The sequence below is a fragment of the Lagenorhynchus albirostris genome, chromosome 9 (genome assembly GCF_949774975.1).
Source record: "Lagenorhynchus albirostris chromosome 9, mLagAlb1.1, whole genome shotgun sequence".
NCBI classification, from domain to species: Eukaryota; Metazoa; Chordata; class Mammalia; order Artiodactyla; family Delphinidae; genus Lagenorhynchus; species Lagenorhynchus albirostris.
Window position 1 is genome coordinate 8,362,713 of NC_083103.1, and position 27,975 is coordinate 8,390,687.

Below are 27,975 nucleotides of genomic sequence, written 5' to 3' on the forward strand. Positions count from 1 at the left end.
GTCGCCTCATGCCTCTCCCCCCAGCCCCCCGCGAGCTGGCAGGAGGAAATAGCGCGCGGCCCCTTTAAATTTACCCAGGAGCCCTTAAAGGAGCCCCAGGGGCCCCAGGCAGGAATCCCCACCCCGGTCCAGCCCGCGCCGCCGAGCTAGCAGTCAGCCGTCCGTGCGGCCGGCCGCCCAGTGCATGCGCCCCGCGCTCCGGGGCCCCGCGCACCGAGCGCCGCGCGCGGGCCGCCGCCGGCCCCGCGGCCCCGCGCCCTGCCGCCCCGGGGCCCCGCTCCGCAGCGCAGCGCATGGAGCCTGGCGGGGACCACCGGAGCCGGAGCGGCGGCGGCAGGGGCGGCCCCGGGCCAGCAGCGGCCTCGGCACGGGGCCGACGGCTGCCGCCCGCCGGATCAAGCGGCGGCGCGGAGCCCGAGGAGGACGACGGCGGTAAGAGTTGGCTGGGGCCGGCGGCTCGGGCGGGGGCCCCGGCATGGGGGAGGGGAGGGCTGCGGCTCCGGGCTCCGGGCCCCTCTCCTCCGCCGAACAAAGGGGGGGACGCGGGCAGGGCGGCCGGGGGCGCCACCTGGCGGGCGCGGATGGCGACTGCAGGGCCAGCGGGGGAGCCCCCCGCCCAGCTCCCGGGGTTGGCCCGCGGGGCTCGGGCGGATCCCCTCCCCCTTAAAGGGCCCCGCGGCCCCCGCCTTGGAGGCCAAGCTGGAGGGGCCCCAGAGGGCCTGGCCAGGCGCCTTGGGGCTCGCGCTCTAGGCTCTTGGACTTGCGGCCCCCGCCCCTTTCTTTTTCAGACTCCCAGGTGGTCTCCCTTATCCGGTTGTCTCTTAAAAGTCTGCCCAGACCTTGGGTCCCTTTCCGGGCTTCCCACCAGAGGAACTGTGCTGGGGACTCCGCTGCGTTAAGTTGGGCTGTCCTCTCCTCTGTGGCCTTGCCTAGAGAAAGGAACCCTTTTTCTTTTTCCCTACGTTCTCCCTGGGAAACAGCACGGCTTGCGCCTCTTGGGGACCTACCAGTACCTTCCCCACGGCGGGCAGTCCTTAAAGGGATGGGCTCGCCCACAAAGGCATACACCCCCTCCAGTCCGCGCGTTACCCCCTCCCTTCTTTTCAGAAATTTTGCCACAATTTGTCAGCTATAGGATGACCAGCCAGTCCTCTTCGTTTGCTCTCAGAGGAGACTGTTTTTCTTCATCCCTCTGCTTCATGGTCAAAGCCTTAAGACCCTGAAGACTGTCCAGGCTAGGGAGACTCAGCCCTAATCCCCGAGCTCCCCTCCCAGAAATTCCCCATCCCCTTTTGTTTTTAAAGAATCCCAGCTCCTCCCCTTTTTTCGGCTCTTAAAGCGCCAGTCCACCTTAGACTAACATCCAGCGCTGGAAGGATGCTCAGAGACCAGCTAGCTATCCAGTGCCTTTGCAGACAAAGACGCTTAGGCCCAGAGAGCGGACATGACCTGTCACAGGTCACAGAGCAAGTTACCAGTGAAGCCAGGAGTCGAACCCAGGTTTCTGACTCTGAAACTAGTGTTTTCTTTTTCTTTGGATCTACTTACACCAAAAGCAAACAAAAACACAGTGATGACAGGAGCCCTCTCTGATCCTGCCTTTTGTTTCCCAGACCGGGGGATTCTCCACTGGGAGAATGATCACACCTGTCTATCCAGCCTATTTGTCCAGGAGACCCTTTTCTAAATAAAGTAAGGTCCAAAGTGTAGGGAAAGTGGGGGACTGCTCAGTGTCTCTATTTGGCAAAAGGGAACACCACTGGGTTGGTGGCCTCTCCACTGACTGCCCTCTGATTGCTGGGCAGTGGCCGGCTCCCGGCCAGAGCAAAAAATAAATCCCCAGAAAGACTTCATGGGCTCCAGTGGGTGGTGGCCACTCCCTGCTGCAGAGTCTTCAGTAGCCACTCTGGTGGCCCTCCTGCCGTCGTCATCCCCTTTCCATCATCGGCTCTCCCAGACTCTAGGAAAGTCAGAGTCCTAAAAACTCCTTTCTCTGGAGGTGCTGACAGCTTTGTCATGGGGATCCCTCCTGTGGGTCTCTAAATTTGGGGAACTGACAATGCTTAGTGCCCCTTAAAATGGGATTCTCAGGAGGGTGTATTTGAGGCATTATTGGAAAAAGGGAGAAGATCATCTTTGGGTGGGGCCTTCCTGGGTGGGGCCTTCCTGGCTGGGGCCTTGGGCAGTGGGTCCTGCGTGCAGCCCTGGACGCAGACAGATGCCCCCTTTGTTCTTCTCACCCCGCTGCGGCTGTAACCGCCCTGGCATGCTGCTCTCCTGGCTGTACCCCTACAGCTCTCATCCAAAAAGGGGGCCTTGCACAGCCTGCTGCCTCCGTGGCCTTCGGCCTTCACCTTATTTTTTAAAGTCAGAGCTGCGCCCTGCATTCTTTTGTTCTTGAGCCTCTCTTAAAGGGGTCTTGCTCTCTGTAAAGGACCAATGTTTTGACGCCCTGCTCTCCCACTTCCCTTTTATTGCTGTTGCCATCCCTTTCCTGCCCCTGAATGACCTCTCTCCCACCTCCCTTCTCTTGCAAAATCGAAGCCCTAGGTTCTTTCCCTGGAAATCGGGGATTGAAAAACTGTCTCCCTTTCCCCCTCTTCAGGGCAAGATCTTCAGCTGGAAGGGGGTGCCTTGGGGAGCTGGGGGAGTGCCCCCCTGCCCTCCTCCAGGGCTAGGGGACCAGCATCCTCAGGCAGGAAATACTCAGACCACTGTGAGGCCCGGGCCTCGAGGCCTGGAAAGAGCCGCATCCCTGGCCGTGACCACCGGCGCTACTACCACGACCACTGGCGGCTGGAGTACCTGATGGACTTCAACCCTGCCCGTCACGGCATGGTGTGCATGGTGTGCGGCAGCTCCCTGGCCACTCTCAAGCTCAGCACCATCAAGCGACACATCCGCCAAAAGCACCCCTACTCCCTGCACTGGAGTCCCCGGGAGAAGGAAGTCATCAGCAACAGCTGGGATGCCCACCTGGGGCTGGGGGCCTGTGGAGAGGCTGAGGGCCCAGGGGCCCAGGGGGCTGAGGAGGAGGAGGAGGAGGAGGAGGAAGAGGAGGAGGAAGGGGCTGGCCTCCAGGCTTGCCCTCCCAAGGGCCCAGGTAACGTAGGACATGGGGAAGCAAGGGCGTGGGTAGTGGACGGGGCCGGGTGGGGACAGCCTGGGCTTCTTAGCCAACTAGCTGGTTTTCTGGAGCAAGTTTTTGCTCCTTTTTGGGGTGAGGTCTGTCTATTGGACAGTAGTGCGGGAGAGACAGTGGGATTAGGGGTCTAACCACTAACCACTCTGTGGTTTTAGAAGGATCCAGGGAGTGGAGGCTGGGGAGAGAGGCCGGGGAAGGTCTGGGAGCAGAGGGCACTGGGAAGGTATGACTGACGGTGAAGTCTAGGGAAGGGGCTAGAATGTGGGTCTGGGGGAGGAGTCAGGTGGGCTGAGGGTTTGTGTTCAGGAGGATTAGGGGATGGAGGAGTGAAGACCTGAGGGGAGAGGAAGGGCCGGGGGAAGCTTAGGCAGAGGGCTCAGAGTCAGAGTGAGGGAGAGCCTTGTGGCTGGAGGACTTGGCTGTGGTGGTGGGGGCTCCCCGGGAGGGCCAGCATCTCAGTTCCTTCCCTTCCTCCAACCCTTTCAGGCAAAGCCCCAGCTGGTGGGGGCGGCCGGCGCCAGCGGCGAGGGGGCCCAGGGGCACCCCGGGCTCGGCGTCGGCGCCTGTCTGCCTCCCGGAGGGCTGGGGGCAGCAGGGGGCTGGGTGCCCGGCGCCTGGAGCGGAGGCTGAAGGAGTCCCTGCAGAACTGGTTCCGGGCAGAGTGTCTCATGGACTATGACCCGCGGGGGAACCGGCTGGTGTGCATGGCCTGTGGCCGGGCACTACCCAGCTTGCACCTGGATGACATCCGTGCCCACGTGCTGGAGGTGCACCCCAGCTCCCTGGGGCTCAGCGGCCCCCAGCGCAGCGCCCTGCTGCAAGCCTGGGGTGGCCAGCCCGAGGCACTGTCTGAGCTCACCCAGTCCCCACCAGGTGCGAGGCCCATCCCAGGGCCAGGACCCCATCATATAAGGGCTGCAAAGTGAGGTCTGTGGCCAGAACCAGGAGGGACTCATCCCCCCCTACACACACACGCACACAGATGCACACACACCTGGGAGGACTCATTCCTCCCCTACACACACACACACACACACACACACACACACACGCACACGGGAGGACTCATTTCTCCCCTACACACACGCGCGCACACACACACTCTCTCTCCCTCTCTCTCTGGTTGGGCCCTCTAGCTTAGGGCTGGGGTGTGGAGCAAGGGACCCTGTCTGTGTGGGTAAGGGCAACCCAGCCAGCAGGCTGAGCCCCTCTCCCTCACCCCTTCCCCAACAGACGATGACCTCGTCCCCCAGGACCTGACCAGAAAGAGCCGGGACTCGGCCCCCGCTGCTGGAGCCCCCTCCTCTCAGGATCTCAGCCCCCCAGACGTAAAGGAAGAGGCTGGCTGGGTCCCTGAGAGGCCCGGGCCGGCAGAGGAGGAGGAGCTGGAGGAGGGCGAGAGGGTGGGGATCCCGGGCCGGTCTCCGCGGGGCCGCGACCACCGCCGCCACTACCAGGAGCGCTGGCGGCTGGAGTACCTCATGGAGTTGGACGGCGGCCGGCGCGGCCTGGTGTGCATGGTGTGCGGGGGCGCGCTGGCCTCGCTCAAGATGAGCACCATCAAGCGGCACATCCGCCAGCGCCACCCGGGCTCCACGCGCCTCAGCGGGCCAGTCAGGGCCCTCATCGCCCAGGAGTGGAGCGAGAAGGCCGCCCACCTTCTGGCCTTGGGGCTGCCCTGCCCCGAGTCCCCCAGGGACCCTGCCGCCCCCAGCACAGCCGCAGCCTCCGAGGAGGGGGGAGGGGAAGAGGAGGAGGAGCCAGAGGAGGAGGAGGAGTGGTGGGGTGAGCTGGCGGAGGGCCAGAGCAGGTGGAGAGGGAGAGGGGCCAGGGCAGAAGGGGGTGGGGAGAGTGGAAGGTCGAAGGGGAGAGGGGAGGGTGGGACAGGGCAAAGTGGGGGTTACGAAGCCCAGACGCTCCAATGCGGTCCTTTGTTCCGTCCTAGGCGACGTCCCACTTTCCCCTGGAGAACCGTCGGAGCGGCCCGCCGAGGAAGAGGAGGACGATGAGGACGGCCCAGAGCCCGGGGGACTCGCTTTCCCACCCCTGCCGCCGCCGCCTCCCCCGCCGCCGCCGCCCCGCAGCCGAGAGCAGAGGCGGAACTACCAGCCGCGCTGGCGGGGCGAGTACCTGATGGACTACGACGGCAGCCGGCGCGGCCTGGTGTGCATGGTGTGCGGGGGCGCGCTGGCCACGCTCAAGGTCAGCACCATCAAGCGGCATATTCTGCAGGTGCACCCCTTCTCCATGGACTTCACGCCCGAGGAGCGCCAGACCATCCTGGAGGCCTACGAGGAGGCGGCACTACGCTGCTACGGCCACGAGGGCTTTGGACCGCCCGCCCCGGCACCGCGCGACGGCGGCGCGGACCTCAAGGCGGGCGCCGTGTGTCGGGCGTAGAGGACTCGCACTCGAGGGGCCGTGCCCGGCTGGCTGTCCGGCTGGGAGCCCCAGCTTCCCGCGGCCCTGGCCGCTGCCGCTGCCCCCCGCTGGCCGGGCCGGGCGGAGATTCGGGATTGGGTGGGGGTCTCCGGCTTGCGCTCGGTTCCAGAGAGTTCCCCAGGCTAGTCGGGGCGCCGCAGGAATCGCGCTCTCTTCTCGGATCCGGAGCCCAGGCCCTCGCCGCTCAGGGCCTCACGTTCCTGAGAAGCCACAGCGTTTGCACGGAGAGCTTCCGGGCCGCGGCCGCACCCGCGAGGCGATCCTGTGCCAGGCCGGGACGGGGGCATCGACAGTCAGTATTAGGGCCCCAAGTAGGTGGGGGAGGCAGAAAGGACGCACCGACCCCTTTTCACGGCCGGGGTTCCAGCTCTCAGAGCTGTACGTCGGCAGGCACGGCTCCCGGGTCGGGGCGGCTGCTGCCCAGTCGTTACTGGCTTTCTCGACCGCTCCGGGGCCTGGACTGCGGACGAGGGCCTTCCTCGGGAGGAGAGGCCACGGGGCTGGGGAGCCAGCCCGCCAGCCCGCGGTGAAGGCGCGTAGTACCGCGGGTGGTCGGGCGGGGCGGTGGCCCGGGGCGGGGGCGGAGCTGGGCCGGGCCCCGCCTGCTGTGCCTGCCTCCGGGGCGGGCTCTCCGAGGACCGCCCCACCCGCCTCCCCGGCCCCTACCACGGCCGCCCGCACCGAGATCTTGTAAAGGGATTAGCACTTTTTTCCTTTGCTCCTCTCTTGCTCCGAAGGCCTCCGTTTACCCTGAGCTCAGTCAGGCGCTCCTGCTTCAGCGCCCGTCAGTCCGAGCCCGGGGCACTGGAGGTCCCGGCAGTTGGCGTTCTGTTCCTGTCCCCTTTTGTACGCGGTGGACGCGCCACCCGTTCTCAGCCCCCAGGGCCTGGGGCCGGGCCTCGGCCTTCGTTTCTCTTCCCCGCGGCAGCGCCAGGTCCTGAGGGGCCGGGAGTGGGCCCCACGATCTCCCAGGCAGGTCCGAGAGGGATGTGTAGATTCATTCTCCTGTGGAGAACAGGTGGCCCCGAGATCAGGCCCTTTTTGCTCTTTGTATTTTATTTTGAAACTGTATTTAATGCTTTTATATGAGAGGGGGAGGGGCGGGAAGAGAGCTGTCCGTCACCCTTATGTGCAAATGTCTTATTTATTATGCGTGTATCAGAGATAAGCTGTGAGGTGGTGGAGGAAGGACCTAAAGGGAGGAGGTGCGAGGAGGCGCGGATGGGAGGACCCCAAACATCATAGACTAATGTGTGCCTCACCGGGGCCCCTCCTCGGAGTCTCTGGCACCCACTGTCCGCTCTTCACATAGGCCAGTTCCTTTGGTCTTAAAGCCTGAGAGTGGGGAGGTCAGCGGGTTGGGACTTCAGGGCTGGGTCTGGAGGGGAAGGGGCCCTGGCACCTGGGGCCAGGAGCTGCCTCTGTGGGTGGGAAAGCAGACAGCAAAGAAGCCCTTCCTCTCATCCCAGTGCCCCCAGGCCAGAGCCCAAGGTTCAAGTGCCTCAGGCCCAGTCCCCTTGACTCTTCCTGATTGGGAATTGAATTTTATACCACGGATTTTATAGCATTTTTATATAATTCAAGATTGTCTGAGTTGGAAGGACCTTGGAGATCTAGTACCTGCCCCCACCCCTTTCACAGATAGGTAAAATGAAGCCCGGAAACTGAAATTATCACACACACACACCAGGTAGGAATAGTACTAGGACTAGCATAAAAATCTCAACTCCCAATTCAGTGTTCTTTGCACTACACGGCCTCCCAATCTGGTGAGTTAAAATTTCTTTTACCGTTAGGCCTGCCGAAGGATGACCTGTGCTGGGTGCTGCAAGCCCGCAGCGCAGTTGTGGCCTCCCGGGGATGGCAAAGAACAGCACACTTGCTTGTAACGAATGAGTATCCTATAGGGCAGCCTTGCCACCACTGGCTTCAGCTGGAGGGCACCAGCAGCAGCCTTCTCCGTCAGAACTCCCGAAGCAGGGCTGACTGCCGCCCGGCCCAAGGCCTCTCTACTGGGCAAGGCTCTGGTGTTGTGTTGTTGATGCCACCAGGGGTTCAGGAAATAACTGCATGGGCTGTCGGTTGACTGAAAAGTGAATTCCTAGAGTGTCTGAACCTCCAGGTTTTTTGAGACAGTATTAAAAGCTTCAGAACAGGGATTATGGATGGCATCAGGTTGGACACTGCCATTCTTTTATTTTCCTTCATGCACGTTGTTTTCAGATCCAGGAGTGTTGTGCCACTTTTGCTACTCTGCCTGTTCAAAAACAGTAGGCAAACTGGGGCAGTTATTATAGTCATCCAAGCCCTCTGCCGAAGTTCAGGTAAGCCAGGGCAGAGAGCAGGGTGGGAATGGTTTTTCCCCTTGATAGGGAGAGGACTTAGGAGGGCAGGAGCAGATGTCTTTAGTAAGCAGCAGCCCCAAGCACTCCACTGGTTCTCAGAAGTGGCCACCAGAACAGCATCATCCCATTAGGAACTTAGTAGAAAGGCAAATCCTTGGGCCCCACCTTGTAGATCAGAAACGGGGGTGGAGCCCAGCAGTCCGTTCCGAAAAGCCCTCCAGTGATCATGAGGCATGCTGAAGTTCTGAGCACCAATGATCTAGAAAGTGCCACTGCAGTGGTTACTACTTTGCAGCTATAGCCTCATGAGTTAGGAGATTAGGTGGTCCCCATCTCTAGGTGCCTCCTCCTTGCCTTGGGAGTCTGATATGAACAGGTGAAGTTTCTTCATGAATTTTTTTGTTAATGGTATGCTTGCTATTATGGCCAATATGTAAATGTTACTCTGAATACATATTTATATACCATGTTAGTGATATTATTTGAACATTTGTATGCGTATTTGTGAAGTTGTTTGCATCAGTTATTTTTTAAAAATTTCAGCCTAAGTTTTCTAAGAGGTATGTTGAATAAACTTTTCAAATCCAGCTTAAGGGTCATGGCAGCCTTAGTTTGGGGAAAGAGCTAATCCGAGACAAGTTCTTTCAGCAAAAACCTGATGGAAAAGTTTCCATTTGCCATGGTGATTGACTCTCATTTTAAGTACATTGTGACTGAGTTATAGGCTGCTTCATGTTGCAGGTGGGGGAACCTTCCTAGGTTGGTGTAAACTGGGACAACAGACCCCTCTGGCCGCCTTCCACTCATCATCTTTCTCCTAAGGTCATCTCTTAGAGGGTCTCTTATTTTCTTTCAGAAACCAAGTGCACAGTTTTGCTCTACTATGGAAATTCTACAGTCTTGAAAATCATTACCAGTATCAACTATTAGTCGCTTTTTAATGCCTCAAAAGTGGAGTGGGAATGGGGGCCAGTGGAAGCCTTGTTTGGTTCTTACTTTACCCAAACTGTGTATAAAGAATAAAGTTAGCAGAATGACACCACAGTCACTGTGTTCTTTTTTATTATTATTTTTATTAATACCACATCAATTTGCAGTTTTACAGGAACCAAGATTCAAGCTCCTTAGGCGCTACTGTACTTTTATGTTGCACGCACATACACGCACACACGGTTTCGTTAGTAATTTTTCACCTATAGATTTTTCTTAAAAAAACAAAAAATTCTTGTGTGGCACAAAGATCTGTCCAAATTAATCTAAACACAGCACTAATAAAACAAAGAGCTAGGTGTGGAGGCTTCCAGTGCAGAAAAAGGTCCTTTGGAGGGGAAGCCCCAAAAGATGATCAGTACACTTACTTCCTGGGAGGGCAAAGAATGGGGATGGAGAATGCATTCCCTACTATGACATGAAATCAGTTACACATTTCAAAAGGAAAGGGGGCTAAGAAAATAAGCGAGTGGAGTAAGGCAAGGGTACCTTTTACCCGTCTAAAGTCCTAAGTAATTTCCTCAACAAAGTAGAAGGAAAACTTCCTTACACTACCTTCTACAGAGCTGCACTGCTTTGGGACCGTCAAAGATTGTAGCCTTTAAAATCTCCAGTGCATATTCCCTCTGGATTATCACGACTATGAGTTACAACCTGAAGGAACTCACATATGATTTTCTTTCAAATTTACTGAATTTTCATGTTGGAAAGTGAGGAAGACACTTGTAAGTCTCAAATGGGAATCAAAGATTCCCAAACGCCCTCCGTCTGATGTCAACGTGAACTGTTTTGTTGTCTTTTAATTGTGCACGGAGCCTGTCAACACAATCTGGCCCTGCCTGATCACCCTTACCTAAAGCTTCTTGGAAAACACTCTCAAAAGGTACCCTGTACCACAGTAGAGGTGCCAAGACATTTTATGTGCCTGAAAATGAAAGGAACCCTCAAACAACACACACCCAATAAGCTAGCCTCCAAGTTAAAACTCCCTATGAATCACAAAATGCACTTCCTTACACTAGTCTGTGACCTCTTAACCACAGACACAATCTCCTCTCAAGCCAGCTCAGCTTTGGTCCTTAGGGGAAAACGATGAGCACAGGTTAAAGATGTACCATGTGCAGGAGGAAAAGATAAAAGAGAAAAAAAAAAAAGGCCTTTGTGTTTCTGTAGTTCACCTCTTGAGAATGTCTCCCCACCATGGACTGAGACAGGATTACAATAACCCAATAACTGAGGAGCCCACATGCAGATTAATTTTTTTCTCTAACAAGTTTACAGCAGTGTACAGCAGTTACAGACATTTATTTTATAATAAGAAAAGTACAACCATATTTATTAAACTTGAGGGTAGGAAAGAGGGAGGAAAGCCCATTCAGGAATAAGCTCTCAAACTAAAGCTCAGAACTGGTGTCCGAAAGAAATGACACAGACCCCACCGTCCCACATGGCGGAGCCTTTCCTCTCCTAAGGGGGAGCGGGAGTCGCAGCAGCACCCCTGTGCACTCCTCCTCATCCTACTTTCCATCTTCATTCTTGGTTATCGGATGGCATTCTGAGAATCAGGAATTATCACTATCAACTATAAGTTATTCATAGAGTTGAAAGTTATATCGTTAAATGAAGAAGAAGAATATTAGGGGTAGCTGCTCACATTGTGGGGCAGGAAGATGGGCTCACAGGGCGGCAAAAAACAAAACAAAACAACAACAACAACAAAGAGGGAAAGAATCCCATTCTTGTCCCCAGATAATTTCTTTATAAGTTAATCATTATTTCTTAACTTAAAAATAAGGGCAAAACTATGATGGAAAGCTATGTAAGACTGACTAGTCCTTGAAATTTGAATAGAAGAACCCAAGAGATGTGTTTTATTTTCCATTTTCTCCTTTACCTCCAATATTTCCCCTCCTTTCTAGCTACAGGTAAAGCTCCACCATCATTATCCTATTAATTTGATTCTTTCTTTATTCCTTTGGGTTCTAAGATATCAGTTCTTTCTTAAGTCCAACAATGCTTGTGCTTGATACTGAGGGTAAAGGGAAAGGAGGGGAGAAAACACCAAATTAAAAAAAAAAAAGCTTGGAATGCAGGCTCAAGCTGACACTGAGCACGGTTCCTTCATAGTACAAGTAACAACATTATAACTATTAAATGGTGTTTTAGTAACTGTTGCATTTCTGGTTTCCATGTACTTATTCTGCCTTTTTCTTTGCAATTCCAGGGAGTTTTGCTTGAATCCTATTGAGGAGAAGGAAAAAAAAAGGGTGAAAATATAGACATTAGTTCTAGGTTTTTATTTTAACACTGATGCTAGAAGACACTCCTGGATTTACCAGAGCCATGTGAAAAACACTCCCATTCCCACAGGGCTTCCTCCGGATGAAAAGTGGCAGGGGCTGAGTCTGGCCTGGGATGAGCTGAGGAGTATACCAGGATCCGTCCCCTCCCTGCTGCTGTGCCTGCTGCCTGTCCTCTTTCGCTGCCTGACCCTCCTGGCTCCTTCACTGGGGGTTCCAGAGAAGAATGAGATGTATCTAGGCGTAATGCCTGCTGACTGTGCTCTACATGATGGCAGTGCAAGAGCCCCTTTCTCTTGGAATGCCAGGTTACCCATTAGTGTCACAGAAGGAACCAGGAGTCAAGGGTCAAGGTCACACATAAAAAAACTACAGGGGCTGGCAATAGTTCCCCGCCCCTCACAGGACACTAAAGCTGTCCTTTATTTTGTGCACTGAGGTTACCCATCACTAAGGGTACCAAGGGACATTCACATCCCTCAGCTAATGTCAAAGCTACTCCCCACAAACGATACATCCCACCGAGTGGGCCAAATCAGCTCACACGGCTAATCAAGACTTCAGGTTTAAAGCTAAGTTATGATCATCTTTTACAATGAGGAGTAAACAGCAACCATATACAGATTTGTCCTAACTGCCCTTGTCTGGCTTGACCTCCAACGTCTACCTAAGAAAGCAAAAGAGCAGGTAAAGATCCTGGCATCAAGCCAGAGCTGTCTGGATACAGTGAAGATTTCCTCTTATCAAAGCTGGAAAAAGCACTAAAATTTGGGGTGTGAAAGGTGGGAGTGGGCACAAAGAGGATTTAAATGCTTGTGATGTTTTGTCTCTTAAAGAATATCTGAAGAAAACATGGAAAATATGGAAAAATATTAACATTTTAATTCAAAGTGCTGGGTTCCATAGTGTTTGTTACAAATAATTGAAAAGAAAAAAGAAAAACAGTTCTGTGATATAAGGAGTCATGAAAATGTCTACCAACAGTTTATACTTGATTTAAATATTAAAGTGGTTAAAACAGAAGGATTTGATAGTCTCAGAAAAAAGAGGTAGCTTTGAACTTTAATACATTGATTTACTAAAATTTTTATTTCTGAAAAGGGAGGGAAGAGTTTGGCTTAAAATTGGTATTTGTGAAAACTGGGGACTTCCCTCTTGGTCCAGTGGCTAAGACTCCACGCTTCCACTGCAGCGGGTGTGGGTTCGATCCCTGGTCGGGGAACTAATTACCTAATTTGCCACATGCCGCGTGGCATGGCCAAAAAATAAATAAAATAAAATAAAACTGATATTTGTGAAAATAAATGAAGGTGAGTAGACAACCACGAACATTTAAAAACCGGTTCAACAAGGCAGAGTGGTCCTAACTCCATCGATCCTTTTTAGTCTAAGATACAAGGCATGCTTTACAAAGAAGCAGATGAAATAATTTTTAGTAGAATCAAACTATTAACCAAGGTTTTCTTTTTCCCCAGGGTAAAAATTACTTTCTTTGGCATTAGCATTTTACACAGGAGACTAAAAATAATTGGGGGAAAAAAAGCACATGTCATGATGAAATGTGGGACCTAAGCATACTCACTTTTCAACAATTGACTTGGTCTGATCGCGGACGATGCCAACGTAGTGATCGATCTGGATCTTTAACGAAGAAAAGCAACTCAGTTGTGGCAACACACAGATTAACAATTTTCCTGAAGGTAACTTGTCTTTGTCTACTTTAACCATTTTTTAAAAACACTATGGAATATTCTGGAAAATGAAAATAGTGCTCAGTTTTAAAAAGTACTTGCTAGGTATTTCCTTCAGAGACACTGGAGTATATAGCATTTTCTGAATACTAGAAACTGTGTGTCTAATCTATATTCTGTAATCAGAAATGTTTTTTTACTCCTGGGTGAGACTAATTCATTTAATATCAAAAAGCCATGAATAGGGCTTCCCTGGTGGCACAGTGGTTAAGAATCCACCTGCCAATGCAGGGGACACGGGTTCGAGCCCTGGTCCGGGAAGGTCCCATATGCTGCGGAGCAACTAAGCCTGTGTGCCACAGCTACTGAGCCTGCGAGCCACAACTACTGAGCCCGTGTGCCTCAACTACTGAAGCTTGCGTGCCTAGAGCCCATGCTCCACAACAAGAGAAGCCACCACGATGAGAAGACTGCCACTGCAACTAAGAGTAGCCCCCACTTGCCGAAACTAGAGAAAGCCCGGGCGCAGCAACAAAGACCCAACGCAGCCAAAAATAAATTAAAAAGTAAATAAATTAAAAAAAAAAAGCCATGAATAAAAGTCTGCTGATGCATGACTTAATCTATCAAGAATAACCTCATAGCATCTAGTATACTCTGTATACACCACTCTACAATGCAAACATCTGTTCATACTGATGGATTCCCACAATAGCCTTAACAGTTTAAGTTTCTTTTTAGACACCAGCTTCTACTTAAGCATTTTTTCAGCTTATTTTTTTGGAACAGATCCATGTGATAAAAACTCAAAAGGTGGGGACTTCCCTGGTGGCGCAGTGGATAAGACTCTGCGCTCCCAATGCAGAGGGCCTGGGTTCAATCCCTGGGTCCGGGAACTAGATCCCACATGCATGCCGTAACTAAGAGTTCACATGCCACAACTAAGGAGGCCACCTGCTGCAACTAAGACCCAGTGCAACCAAATAAAAACAACAACAAAAAAACCCTCAAAAGGCACACAGCAAGGTATAAGTTCCCTTCCTACCCTTATCTCTCCTAGACATTCAGCTTCTCTCCTTAAAGGAAACCACTATTACCAGTTTCTTACAGGTACCTGACCTATAAAATTAGACTGTATAAATGGTTAGAAAAGGATTGCTCTGAACTTTCAATGCCTAAAAAATGAACTAAAATTACTCATACATCAACTGGCATATCTGATTAGAAACAGACAAATGCTTACCTTGTACTTCTCATAGATAACTGGAACACTGAAAATGAGCAGTTCAGCTATAAGACAGAATCATGAGACATGGCAAGTGTAAATGTGAGATGGTCACGAAGTCTCAAGACATAAGTAACAGGAACATTTTTCCTCATAAAATATAGGGAAACACAGATCTTCTTCAATATGAGAAATCCTGGCCAGAGCTCTCAATTAAGGACAGTTAGATACAGGTACACAGGCTTCCTTCTTTGTACTACAAATAATTTCCAAATTATGAAAATGATTTCTACAAATAAGATCCCCATATTTAAACCAAATCTAGACAACTCTCCTTTATTTCTAGCTGTCTGGATATTTCTTTTTAGGTAGGACCATTTAATAAACCTGTGGCCATAAACACAGATTCCTCTGAGGTCAAGGTCTCTATGGACATTAAAGGCTGGGCCAATGTGGAAGGACTGGAGCAATGCTGACAACTCTCTTTGCTCTTACTCTTACCAATTACTTCATAGAGCCCGGAGACATTTTCCTTGCCATCTTACCAAGAATCAGAAGGGTGATCCCATTGAAAACGGCACCAACGTAGGTCATCAGCCACATGAAGACAGCCAGCTGTGAAGGCCAACATCAGAGGGTTAAGCAGGAATAATCGTAACGCAAAGTTCAGGTTAATTGATGCCATTCTTCTCTAGCTAACTGAGTCTGCATAAATTTAGTGATGTATGCCATAAATAATTTCAAAATGAAGGTTACCTCATTTGTACTATACATTTGAGGGTGCATAAGAGAATTCTATAGTTGTCTCAGGCCCCCAAACAGACTAACTGCATTTCTGTCAATTATCAATACATTAGCCTTGTTCTGATGTTAGTTCTCCAGGCGCAGAGGTACCTCCTTTACTAACTCCTGTCCCCATTTTTACAGGTTGATTGAGAAAAGCATACATTTGCTTTTGTCTGACAAAACCCTATTAACTGCTTTTCCTCTGAATTATAACCTAGTCCCTGATTTTCCTCAGCCTCACCACCAAAAGCTGTAGAGGCAACTAACCTTCAAGGAGTCAACCAGATCTTCCACCAGAAAGAGACGAATAATGAGTTTCAGGGCCCTGTTGATGTGCACCATGGCAGCGTTCACGTAATTATGGAAAGCTTCTGAGGACAGAGTGATGTCTACATCCAGGTAGGCTCTTCCAGAAGAAGAAACAACAGTCACACATTTGACATGGCAAGAGAAGATCTCTTTCTGTTAGCACAGAAGTTCTTTAGAGTGTGAAATGCCCCAAAGGGTGTGTTTTAGCAAATCTGCAAAGGCATTTTGTGCTGCCATGGGGTGGGGTGGGGGCACCACTGTCATTTAGTGGGCAGAGACAAAGCTGCCAGATGCCTGCAGTGTGGGAGTGTCATGCACAAAAAAGAACTGCCCTATGTCCTGCATAACTTTTACTGCCTCACAGGATATTCATGAAGGTGAACCTATTTATAATTATCAAGAGCCCAGAACATATAAAAGCAAAGTATTTTTTCCCACAGTTTTAACATATCCTGAATTGTCTAAAACTGTGTTTTGTTTACGCTAAAACCTTACCAAGATTTTTTCCCATCATTTTAGAAAATCACACCTATAAGGGAGATTATACATGTATGTGCAAGTCTTTATTATGGGTTTTTTTTTGGTGTAGTTATGTCCAAGCAATTAAATATTGACTGGAATACATATTATTTTATTGTCAATGGCTTTCTATTTATCACTCTTTATAATAATGATCAATTTTTAAAATGTTGTTATATATGTTATATAATATACCATACAATGGTATATTATATAACATTATATTATATGGTATATTGTATGGTATATTATCTATGAATTTCATTTCAAAATGATAAAGGAGGCATTATAAAATATTTGTTAAAAAACCAAAAAGACCTGGGTTCTGTCCCCAGACGCATTACAGAATTGAGATACAACCATCTGCTCATGATCTGTTCATTCGCTCAGTACGTGCTGAGCGCCTACTGAGTACCAGACCCTCTGCTAGGTGTAGAGATATCAGGAAAGATAAAACTGCTTTTGCCTTAAAGAGCCTATAGTCTTGTGGGAAAAACAGAAGAGTAACAGACATGTTTTTCTTTCCTATTTATTAAGAAAATATTTACCAAATACAAAAGTTATAAAAATTAGATGCTGTAATTAATACAACTTAGCAAAACACATTTTATAAATCCATAACAGTGTCACGCAAAAGGGAAAAAAGCCCTGCTAGCACACTGGAACTTGTGGCAAAACAGTAAAATTTACCCACGCAGCCAACCAACAACTATTGGTTTGTTAAAACTAATTTGCAAATAACTTTTTAAATGTTATATATCGTTTAAATGATCGCTTCTATTCTCACCAGGAGAAAATACAAGGACCAGCGCGGCAGCCAGACACCTGTTCTGTCAGAGTTCTGAGAGATCACAGAAGTGTTTCTTTTTCCATGAGAAGGGGTTTTAAAAAACTGTCATTTTGAAAGTAAATTAAAAACTAACAAACAAACAAAAAAACCCTGTCATTTGCTGATGTTAAAGTTTTTATGGTCTAAGACTTTCAAGAGGAAAAGCGTGAGGAAAACATTTGTTAAAGTCATAGCACAGTAGGAAAGGTTAGCAACTGGATTCTAGAAATGCATGACCTCCCGACTTAATCAAGACCTGCCCCTGGTATTAAGGAAACTAAAGGAGAGACAGGAAGGAAATCAGTAATAAAACCAAGAGTAAACACACAGAGTTCTGGTATCACCAAGAATGCAGCCTCAACACCGAGATTTCAAGGCTGTTTTAAGAGTTAACTACGTGGCGGCTTAAACATGTACTTGGGACCCCATCTGAGTGCTGTCCTAGATGCTCTGCTTTCCCTACCGACCCTGCTCAGGAATTCAGACAGTCCTTTGTGGTGAGCCTCTAGCTTGTGAAAAAGTCCCTGGCTCCCAACGTGTTCACTTCACAAGGTGGTCTCAAGCTGATGCTTCATGCCACCGATCGGCTGCATTAGGCCCTATAATTCTTGATTTTTAATCAGGTCTCACTTAGATCTGCCCAGCCTCAGTGAACCCCTTCCCTAAATTGTAGAGTGTTACTGGTGATACTTCAACTCACTTGAATGGATGGCCTTCTTCTGACTTCTGTACAGCTTGGATGACAGACTTGTAGACCCTGAAGATGATGGTGACAGACAGAAGAGCAAGGATGAGGTAAGAAACCACGCTGATGACACTGAAAGCTGCCAGGGAGAGCAGCACGATCAGTGTGGTGCCAAAGACAAACCCAGTCTTCTTCACATCTCGCCAGAAAATTAAGTCGTGCACTGCCAAAGGAAAACGGATCATAAGTTATATGAACACCCATGAGCCACAAGGCTAGGACTGTTCTCCCTGGCTGTGTCCTGCACACTGGAGAAGCATTACCCTTGCGTTCAATTACAGGTGCACCCCCGCCTGAAGACAATGATAAATGAAAATCAAATTACATCAGGGATGATGATTCACACTGCCAAAGGTACCTTTGGTTTCTGGACAGGTTTACAGAAACTTAGAAACTGACTCTTTAGTCGTGGCTACTGAAGTACGATGGGGTAAAACATCATTTACTTTAAATGTTTCAGTAGAGCAACTGTGGGAAAATCTTGCTGTTGACTAAATTAAGCAAACCATGCTTATAAAAACATACCAAGTTCTGTTAGTGTTGGTTACCATGAAACACCAGTCTCTATGTTGATCTGAAGAGAACTCAAGGAAGGATTTTGGGTAGGGGACCATATAATTACTAAACGATGATACTTTTGAAAATGAATGGGGACACTGTTAATAACTTAGGAAACAGGTATAAACCAAGACTGTCTCAGGCAAGTGGGTCTTATGGTTGGGAAATCCAAACTGGAAAAATCTAAGTTCTTCTCCTTAAAGACACCTCAAAAACTCCAAGTGTGAGGGCTAGCAATTACCTCCAATCTAGCAATGACACAACATTTGAATTTCAATCCGTGAAGTCTAACTTCAACACTAATAGCCCTATGCAAGTTTCTTCTGTGCTACTCTTTGCTTTTAAAGAACAGTAAGGACTTTGGAATTGGAGAGACAGGAGTTTGAATTCTGGTAATTTTTAGCCATGTTACCTTAATTAACCCTTCTAAACCTTTGTTTTCTCATTTATAAAATGAAGAAAGTGACATCTATTTCTTAGAGTCGTTTTAAGGAACATATAAAGCTAATGTATGCAGAATGCTTATTAGCACTGTACACAACACATGGTAAACACTCAAATTTTAACTATAATCCATATATGTATGTCACAGTTCATATGGCTACAAGAACAGTTTCAACACAGAATGCTTATTAGTGGAACAAACAGATACCATGTGCCTCTTGATGTAATGCCCTGAGAATGGCACATCACTTCAATGGTATTCTTGCCAAACCATATTACCTGAATCTAATGAGAAAGCACCAGATAAAACCAGTTTGAGAAAAGTCTACAGAACAATTGACCAGTATGCTTCAAAAATATCAGCGGTATGAAAGACAAGAAAAAGCTGAAGAACTTTTTCAGATTAAAGGAGAGTAAAGAGGGCTTCCCTGGTGGCTCAGTGGTTGAGAGTCCGCCTGCCGACGCAGGGGACACGGGTTCGTGCCCTGGTCCGGGAAGATCCCACATGCCGCGGAGCGGCTAGGCCTGTCAGCCATGGCCGCTGAGCCTGCGCGTCCGGAGCCTGTGCTCCGCAACGGAAGAGGCCACAGCAGTGAGAGGCCCGCGTACCGCAAAAAAAAAAAAAAAAAAAAAAAAAAGCTCTAACATAAAAAAAAAAAAGGAGAGTAAAGAGACTTGACAACACATAAATGCAAACTGTGATCATAGACTGGATAAGGGGGTAAAAACAGCTATAAAGAACATTGCTGGGACAAGTGAAAAAAATTGAATGTACACTATATAACTGATAAAAGTACTGTATCAATGTTGAATTTCCTAAATTCAATAAATATACTGTGGCTACACAAAACAATTCCAAACAATTTCTGTTTGAAGGAAACATACTCCAAAATATTTAGGGATAAAGGGGAAGGACATTTGCAAGCAGTTCTTAAATGGTTCAGGAAAAAACATGTTCTATAGAGAGAGGGAGGGAGTGAAAGCAAAAGTGGTCAAATGTTAACAACTGGTGAACTAGAGCAAAGGTTATATGGGAGTTTTTCTTACTGTGCTTACAATTCTTTAAGTTTGAAATATTTGAAAGAAGGACAGAAAGAGAAAAGCTTAGAGGATAAGGCTGGGCCTAGAAAGAAAAAGACCTTAATGTATTAGAGAAGGAAAAAGGCATAAAAACGTTAGCCTAAATGCAAATCTACCTTTGTGCAAATTAGAAAAAGCCACCCTTCCTCGTGAACTTTACTGCCATCTGCTGGAAAACCGTGACGAAACAGTCAAACCTACAATGATAACACATGTGACTGGTGCCCCCTATAGGTGTGCAGTATACAAGCTGCATAACAGTATGGAAGGCCCTGGGCTCGGCCTTAAAAACAACGGTAGAATTGTGGTGTGGGCTAGAAGCAGGAACATCCTGATTAGAAGGGGGATAACAGAGGGAAAGTTGGGAAAAGATGGTTCAACACAACAAACCTCTGGGATGCTCTTTGACCACAACTTCCCACAATTTGCTCCTTCACCCCATTCAGGTCCTGGTGCATGGGATACCGCCTCAGAGGCTGCCCACCCTATCTCACATCCTCTCCTCCTCATTCTCTATCACTCATCTATCTCCTCATTCTGTCTTATTTTTCGTCAGAGCACTTGTCACTTTATTTATCCACAGCAGGCTCTTCATAGCTGTTGCTGAATCCTTAAACATGAGCTAAACTAAGCTAATGACCAAGAGATGGCATAATCACAACTTTCATTTGTTTTCTGATAACCCCTCTCAAACTAGTCAAGTTTCTGCACCTAACTCCTAGCAAGTACAGTGGACCAAGGATTCTGAGAACACAATATCAAACAAAGGAAACAGGCATAGTCTGCAAACATTGAGGGAGAGTTAGGAGGATGAAACACACGTAGGAAAAGCAAGAAAGGAGACAGATGCCGAAAGTTTAAAATGTGAAGCCACTAGACTTAGGTTTAGTGTTTATTTCATAACCAGGAAACCAGCAAGAGGCTGCAATGGTTCGATTCCGTGAAATGTTTTCTCTTCTACTTTTTTTTTTTTTTTTTTTTGCGGTACGCGGGCCTCTCACTGTTGTGGCCTCTCCCGTCGTGGAGCACAGGCTCTGGACGTGCAGGCTCAGCGGCCAGGGCTCACGGGCCCAGCCGCTCCGCGGCATGTGGGATCTTCCCAGACCGGGACACGAACCCGTGTCCCCTGCATCGGCAGGTGGACTCTCAACCACTGCGCCACCAGGGAAGCCCTTCTCTTCTACTTTTATTCAACTGCTCTTACTACGTCAGTGTAAGACTTTTTAAGGAAATTCCTTATTTTTAACGTGTTTTCTTTCCTTCCTTTCCCATCCTTCTCTCTTTCAGTAAGCTTTAATTTAGTGGCTACCACGTGCCAGGCAAGTGCTAGGAACTGGGAATACAACACAACAGTAAACAAAGCAAACAAGGTCCTTACTCACATTCCAGTGGGGAAGAGAAGCAATGAATAACAAACAAGATACATGTCACTTGTAACCGAGGCCTGTAAGAATATAAACCCATTGTGCTATGATGAGAGTAATGTGTGTGCACACATGCACTACTGTAGGTAGAGTGGTCAGGAAAAGCCTCTCTGAGGAGTCGACACTAAAGGTGAGACATGAAGGGTAAGAAGCAGGCCATGCAAAAAAGCCAGGGGAAGGGTATTCTAGGCTAGAAGATTCATGTGCACAGGCTCTTGGGGATGGTGGTGGTGGGCTTTGGCATTCCTTAGGGGAGGACAGAAGGCCAGTGTAGATGGTATGTAGTGAGTGAAGGGGAGAGCGGTGTGAAATAAGGCTGGAGAGACTGGCAGGGACTAGATCATGGAGTATTTTCACAGAGCAAAGTAAGGAGCTTGGACTTTACCTCACGTGAAATGGGAAGTCACTAAAAAATGTCAAGCAGGGGAATAACATTTTATATATATATATATATATTTTTTTTAATTTAATTTATTTATTTTTGGCTGCATTGGGTCTTCGTTGCTGTGCACGGACTTTCTCTAGTCGAGGCAAGTGGGAGCTACTCTTCCTTGTGGTGCGTGGGCTTCTCATTGCGGTGGCTTCTCTTTTTGTGGAGCACGGGCTCGGGCTCTAGGCATGCGGGCTCAGCAGTTGTGGCTCGAGGGCTCTAGAGCACAGGCTCAGTAGTTGTGGCGCAGGGGCTTAGTTGCTCCACGGCATGTGGGATCTTCCCAGACCAGGGCTTGAACCCGTGTCCCCTGCATTGACAGGCGGATTCTTAACCACTGCGCCACCAGGGAAGTTCCAACATGATATATTTTAAAAAGAGGAACACTTTTACTGCTGTATAGAAAATGGATTGGGATGGGGCAAGAGTACAGGCAGAGAGACTCCCTAGGAGGCTAACACCAGGCTTCAAATAAGAAATGACTGTCATTTAGATTAGGTTAGGATGGAGCAGAGTGGACAGGCTATACTTTGGAGGCAGAACAGACAGAACTTGGTGATGAACTGGATATGGGAGGTGATGGGGGAAAGAAATATGGATGAGACCTAGTTTTGGGGCCTGAGCAAATGGATGGATGTGGTGTCATTTACTGAGATGAGAAAGAGCGGAGTATAGGCCATGTTAGTTTTGGGATGGATGTCTAGAGACATCCATAAAGAAGGTGGTTAGATCTACCAGTGGGAAGCAAACAGGACACGTCTGAGCTGGAGATACACATTTGGAAATCATCAGCACACAAATAATATTAAGAGTCATGGACTGCCAACTACGCAAAAAAAAAAAAAAGGAAGTCACAGAAATGGAAGAGGTTACGTAGTACTGATAGGGAAGAAGGCCCAGTCTTAATTCTGAGGTACTCCGATATTTAGTAGCTGAGTAAAAGTAGAGGAACTAGAGAAAGGAAACAGAGGAAATAACCAAGGAAGCAGGGGCTAACTAGGAGAGTATGTATGGCATCACAGAAGCTGAGAAAGGAGTGCTTTGTGGAGAAGGATGTGGAAACGGGCCAATTCTGCTGAGGCTGAATACCAATTCTGCTGAGGTTGTATAAGGAAAAAAGCGATTCTGGACTTAGTAATATGGAGATAGTTGGAGATCTGATCAAAGCTGTTCAGTGAACAGCTGGCGGGGGCTGAAGAGGAATCAGTGGTGAGGCATGGAGGCAGTGTGAGAGAAGATGCCTAAGAAGCCTGGCTGTGAAGGGGAGTGGAGACATTCAGAGCCAAGGGATGGTTTAACATACGGGAAACACGAGAGCACGCTTCTATGCAGTCACAAGCAAGGGAGACTGAAGATAGGGAGCAGAAGCAGTGAAGTCCAGGAGAAAGGAGGGATGGAGATCCAGAGGCCAGGTGAAGGGACTGATCCTGGTTAGAGTAACGTAGTGAAGAGGATGCAGAGACACAGACACAGGCCCATTCACGGATCTGAAGAATGGAAGAGGAGGGACTCCTGTCTGAATGTTTTTATTTTCTCAACAAAAGGGAGCTGAGGTCATCAGCTGGAAGAGGGCAGGGGGGGTGAAGATGGTTTATGGAGAGAGAAAAAGATATGAAATGGTTGTTTCAGAAAATTGAGAAAGTGTCTTAAAACTCTTAGAAGAGGGCTTCCCTGGTGGCGCAGTGGTTGAGAGTCCGCCTGCCGATGCAGGGGACACAGGTTCGTGCCCTGGTCTGGGAAGATCCCACATGCCGCGGAGCGGCTGGGCCCGTGAGCCATGGCCACTGAGCCTGCGTGTCCGGAGCCTGTGCTCTGCAACGGGAGAGGCCACAGCAGTGAGAGGCCCGCGTACCGCAAAAAAAAAAAAAAAACGAAACTCTTAGAAGAAAACACAGGAGCACATCTTTCTGATCTTGGATTAGGCAATGGTTCCTCAGATATGATACCAAAAGCACAAATGACAAAAGAAAAAATAGATAAATTGGATTATATCAAAATTAAAAACCTTTGTGCTATAAGTAGTACCAAGAAAATGACAAGAAACCTCATAGAATGAGAGAATATATTTGCAAATTACTTATCTGATAAGGTATTTGTGTCCAATATATATATAAGAATAAAGAATTATAACTCAATAATAAAAAGAACAGCCTAAATGAAAAAAATAAACATAATAAAAATGAGAAGACACAAGAGGGAGGGGATACGGGGATGTAAGTATACGTATAACTGATGCACTTTGTTATACAGCAGAAACCAAGGCAACAATGTAAAGCAATTATACTCCAGTAAAGATGTTAAAAAAAAAAGAGAGAAAGGACCCAAATAGACATTCCAAAGATATACAAATGGCCAGTAAGCACATAAAAAGAGGCTTAACATCATTAGTCATTAGGGAGATGCAAATCAAAACCATGGTGAACCCACTAGAATGGCTATAATAAAAAGTACAATAACAAATATTGGCAAGGATGTGGAGAAATTAGAAACCTCATGCATTCCTAGTGGGAATGAAAAATGGTGCAGCCGCTTTGGAAAACAATTTAGCAGTTCCTCAAAAGTTAAACATAGAGTTATTATATGACCCAGGAATTCCACTCTTAAGCAAATGGCCAAGAGAAATAAAAACATACAACACAAAAATCTGGGTACGCCAATGTTCACAGAAGCGTTATTCACAACAGGGAAAAAGTGGGAACAATCTAAACACCCATTAACTGATGAATGGACAAATAAAATGTAGTATATCCATTCAATGCAATAATTACTTGTCAATAAAAAGGAATAAAGTTCTGATGCTGCATATTACAACACAGACAAAACGTGAAAACATCAGGCCAAGTGTGAGACGCTGATTACAAGAGACCACACATTGTATGATTCCTTTTATAGAAAACATCTAGAATATGCAAATCTGTAGAGAGAAAGTAGATGAGTGGTTGTTTAGGGTTGTGGTGGTGGTGATGGGAAATGGGGAGTGATTGCTAACAGGTATTAGGAATCACTTTTTTGTGGGGGGACTAAATGTTCTAAAATTGGATAGTGGTGGCAGAAAACCATTTAGCTGTACACTTTAATGGATGAATTGTATAGTATGTGAATTATATCTCAATACAGGTGTTAAAAAAACAAACACACAGGGCTTCCCTGGTGGCGCAGTGGTTGAGAGTCCGCCTGCCGATGCAGGGGACACGGGTTCGTGCCCCGGTCCAGGAAGATCCCACATGCCGCGGAGCGGCTGGGCCCGTGAGCCATGGCCACTGAGCCTGCGCGTCCGGAGCCTGTGCTCCGCAACGACGGGAGAGGCCACAACAGTGAGAGGCCCTTGTACCGCAAAAAAACAAAAACAAAAACAAAAAACAAACAGACAAACCTGCAATTATAGTCAGGGATTTCAACACCTCTCTCAATAACTGGCAGAATAAGTAGACAGAAAATCAATAAGAATCTAAGACTTGAATGCTATTAACCAATTTGACCTTCTTGACATTTGAAAGAACACTCCACACAATAACAGCAGAATATACATTCTTTTCAAATACATGTGGAACATTTACCAAGATACACTAAATTCTGGGTCTTGAAAAGGATTCAAGACACTTTCATGTTTTCTGACTATAACGTAATTCCATTAGAAACAATAACAGAAAGATACTGGGAAAACCAATATTAAACTTTGTATAAACTAAATACGCTTCTAAACAACTCACAGACCAAAGAAAAAAATCAACAGGGAAATTACTGAGTATTCGGAACTGAATGAAAATCAAAACCAGTGAGATCCAGCCAAGTGCCTATATTAGAAAAGATGAGAAATCAGTAATCTCAGTTTCAACCTTAAAAAACTAGAGAAAGAACAACTTGAACGCCAAGTAAACAGAAGGAAGGAAAGAGTAAAAACCAGAGCAGATCTCAATGAACAGATAACAGAAAAACAACAGAGAAAACAATGAAATCAAAGTTCTTTGAGAATATCAATAAAATAGATAAAACTCTAGCTAGACTGGTCAAAAAAAAGTGCAAGAATACACAAATTGCCAATATCAGGAATCAGAGAGGTGACATCACTACAGATTCTAAAGACATTAAAAGGATAAGGAAATATTATGATCAATGTTATGCCAATAAACTAGACATGTTACATGAAGAGGACACAGACTATCAAAGCTCACTCAAGAAATAAATAAACTGAATAGTCCCATATCTATTACAGAAACAAAACTTATAGATAAAATACTTCCCATTCAGAAAACTCCAGGGGAATTCTGCCAAACACCGAACAAGAAATAATAGCAATTCTACACAATTCTTCCATGATAATGAAGAGAAGGTAATGTTTACCAACACATTTTATAAGGCCAGCATTACCCTGATTCCAAAACTAGACGAAGACATTACAGGAAAAGAAAGCTATAGACCAATATTGCTCATGGACATAGATGTAAAAATTCTTAACAAAAATTCAGCAAATGCAACCCAACAATATGTAAAAAGAGTATATCATGACCAAGTGTCTTTCTGCAAAAATGCAAGACTGGTTTAGCATTCATAAATCAGTCAATATAATTCATCTATCAACAAACTAAAGAAGAAGAACCATATGATTGTCTCAAAACACACAGAAAAACAAAATCCAATATCCCTTTTGATAAAACCTCTCAGCAAACTAGGTGACAGAAGGGAATCTCTTCAACTTGATAAAGGTAATCTACAAGAAACGTAGAGCTAACATCATATTTAATGAAAGAAGGCAAGGATATTCTCTCTTACTACTTCTATTGAACATTGTATTAGAGGTTTTAGCCAGTGCAGTAAATCAAGAACAATAAATTAAAAGGCATCAAACTGGAAAGGAAGAAGTAAAACTGTCATTATTCACAGATGGCCTGACTGCCTATGTAGAAAATCTGACAGAATCTACAAAAAAGGTAATAAGTTTTAGCAAGGTCGCAGGACACAAAATTAACTATATTTCCATATATTAGTATTAACCAATAAGAAACTGAGCTAAAAACACCATTTACAATAGCATGAAAATATGAAATACTTAGGCATAAATCTAACAAAAGATGTATAAGACCTGTACACTGAAATCTATAAAATACTGCTAAGAGAAACAGTTGAAGACCTAAATTAATGGAAAGCTGTATTGTTTTCAGGGGTTAAAAGACTCAAAATTGCTAAGGTGTCAACTTATCTATAATTCTAAGTAATTCCAGTAGGCTTTTTAAAATAGAAATAGACAAACTGATTTTAAAATTCCTATGGAAATACGAAGGACCTAGAAGAGCCAAAACAACTGTGAAGAAGAACAAAGTTGAAGGACTTAACACTGTCTGATTTCAAGGGTAATATAAAGCCACCATTATCAAGATGGTGTAGTATTGGCTTAAAGACAGGCAACAGAGCAATGACACTGTATACAAAGTCCACAAACAGGCCCGCACATATACGGACAAACTATTTTTTGACAAAGTGGCAAAGTCAATTCAGGGGAGAAATGAGAGTCTTCGACAAATGGTACCAGAGCAACAGAATATACATATGCAAAAATCCCCAAACTTTTATCAACACCTCACATGACATGTAAACATTAACACACAAGAATCACAGACTTAAATGTAAACCCAGTACTATATAACTACTAGAAGAAAACAAACAAAAATCTCTGTGACCTTGGAATTGGGAAAAATTTCTTCTATACAACAATAAACATTTGATACATAACAGAAAACACTGAAAAACTGTATTTCATCAAAATTAAAAACTTCCGCTCTTTTTGAAGGACACTGTTAAAAGAATAAAAAGATAAGCCACAGACTGGAGAAAGTATTTGCAAAGAATGTATCTGATAAACAACTTGTATCCAGAATGTGTATAAACACATACACACACACACCCGTTCTCAAAAACAAACACAATAAAAACTAGTCAAAATTTGAACAGACTTTTCATCAAAGAAGATATATGGATAGCAAGTAAACACATGAATAGATGCTTACCACCATTAGTCATTAGGGAAATGCACATTAAAACCACAATGAGAGCCTACTATGTACCTGGCACAATGTCTAGTGTTAAAAGACTGACCATACCAGGACTTCCCTGGTGGCGCAGTGGTTGAGAGTCCGCCTGCCGATGCAGGGGACATGGGTTTGTGCCCTGGTCCGGGAAGATCCCACATGCCACGGAGCGGCTGGGCCCGTGAGCCATGGCCGCTGAGCCTGCGCGTCCGGAGCCTGTGCTCCGCAACGGCAGAGGCCACAACAGTGAGAGGCCCGCGTACCGCAAAAGAAAAAACAAAAACAAACAAACAAAAACAACATAAAAAGACTGACCATACCAAATGCTGGTGAGGACATGGAAGAACCGCAACTCTCATACACGGCCGGCTGGAATATAAACTAATGCAAACCACTTTGGGAAAAAGAATTCGGCGGTTTCTTACAAAGTTAACTACAACTATCCTATGATCCAGCCATTTCACTTGTTTACCCGAGAAAAGAATACATTGTGTCCATATAAAGACATGAATGTTCATAGCAGCTTTATTTGTAAAATAAATAAGCAAAACTGAAAATCAAAAATTCAGCAAAAATTGAAAATAACCCAAATGTCTGTCAACAAATGGTATATCCATACAATGGAAAACCACTCAGTAATACACTCATCAACATGCATGAATCTCAAAAAAATTAGGTTGAGTTAAAGAA

General features: G+C 46.8%; 2 protein-coding genes across 3 annotated transcripts in view; one reads left to right on the plus strand and one right to left on the minus strand.

Moving 5' to 3' along the window:
• Positions 1-293: 293 nt before the first annotated feature.
• On the plus strand, positions 294-8,976 carry ZFTA (zinc finger translocation associated). The gene is made up of 5 exons (XM_060158873.1): positions 294-432; positions 2,606-3,103; positions 3,632-4,018; positions 4,379-4,930; positions 5,091-8,976. The coding sequence occupies exons 1-5, from the start codon at positions 294-296 to the stop codon at positions 5,543-5,545; spliced, it is 2,031 nt and encodes a 676-aa protein (XP_060014856.1). The 3' UTR covers positions 5,546-8,976.
• Positions 8,977-8,985: 9 nt separating this feature from the next.
• RTN3 (reticulon 3) overlaps positions 8,986-27,975 on the minus strand; it is a 62,490-nt gene continuing 43,500 nt past the window's right edge. For both annotated transcript variants that reach the window (XM_060158874.1, XM_060158875.1), the window contains 6 exons: positions 17,282-17,489; positions 15,192-15,330; positions 14,684-14,753; positions 14,157-14,203; positions 12,805-12,863; positions 8,986-11,163 (listed from right to left, as the gene is read on the minus strand). In XM_060158874.1, the coding sequence (XP_060014857.1) occupies positions 11,118-11,163; positions 12,805-12,863; positions 14,157-14,203; positions 14,684-14,753; positions 15,192-15,330; positions 17,282-17,489 (569 nt within the window). In that variant the 3' untranslated portion in view covers positions 8,986-11,117. The remainder of the gene's footprint in view (positions 11,164-12,804; positions 12,864-14,156; positions 14,204-14,683; positions 14,754-15,191; positions 15,331-17,281; positions 17,490-27,975) is intronic.

Coding starts and splice junctions, on each gene's coding strand:
- ZFTA (XM_060158873.1), top strand. CDS start 294: ATGGAGCCTGGCGGGGACCACCGGAGCCGGAGCGGCGGCGGCAGGGGC. Junction 433..2,605: donor GCCCGAGGAGGACGACGGCG/GTAAGAGTTGGC, acceptor CCCCCTCTTCAG/GGCAAGATCTTCAGCTGGAA. Junction 4,019..4,378: donor GCTCACCCAGTCCCCACCAG/GTGCGAGGCCCA, acceptor CTTCCCCAACAG/ACGATGACCTCGTCCCCCAG.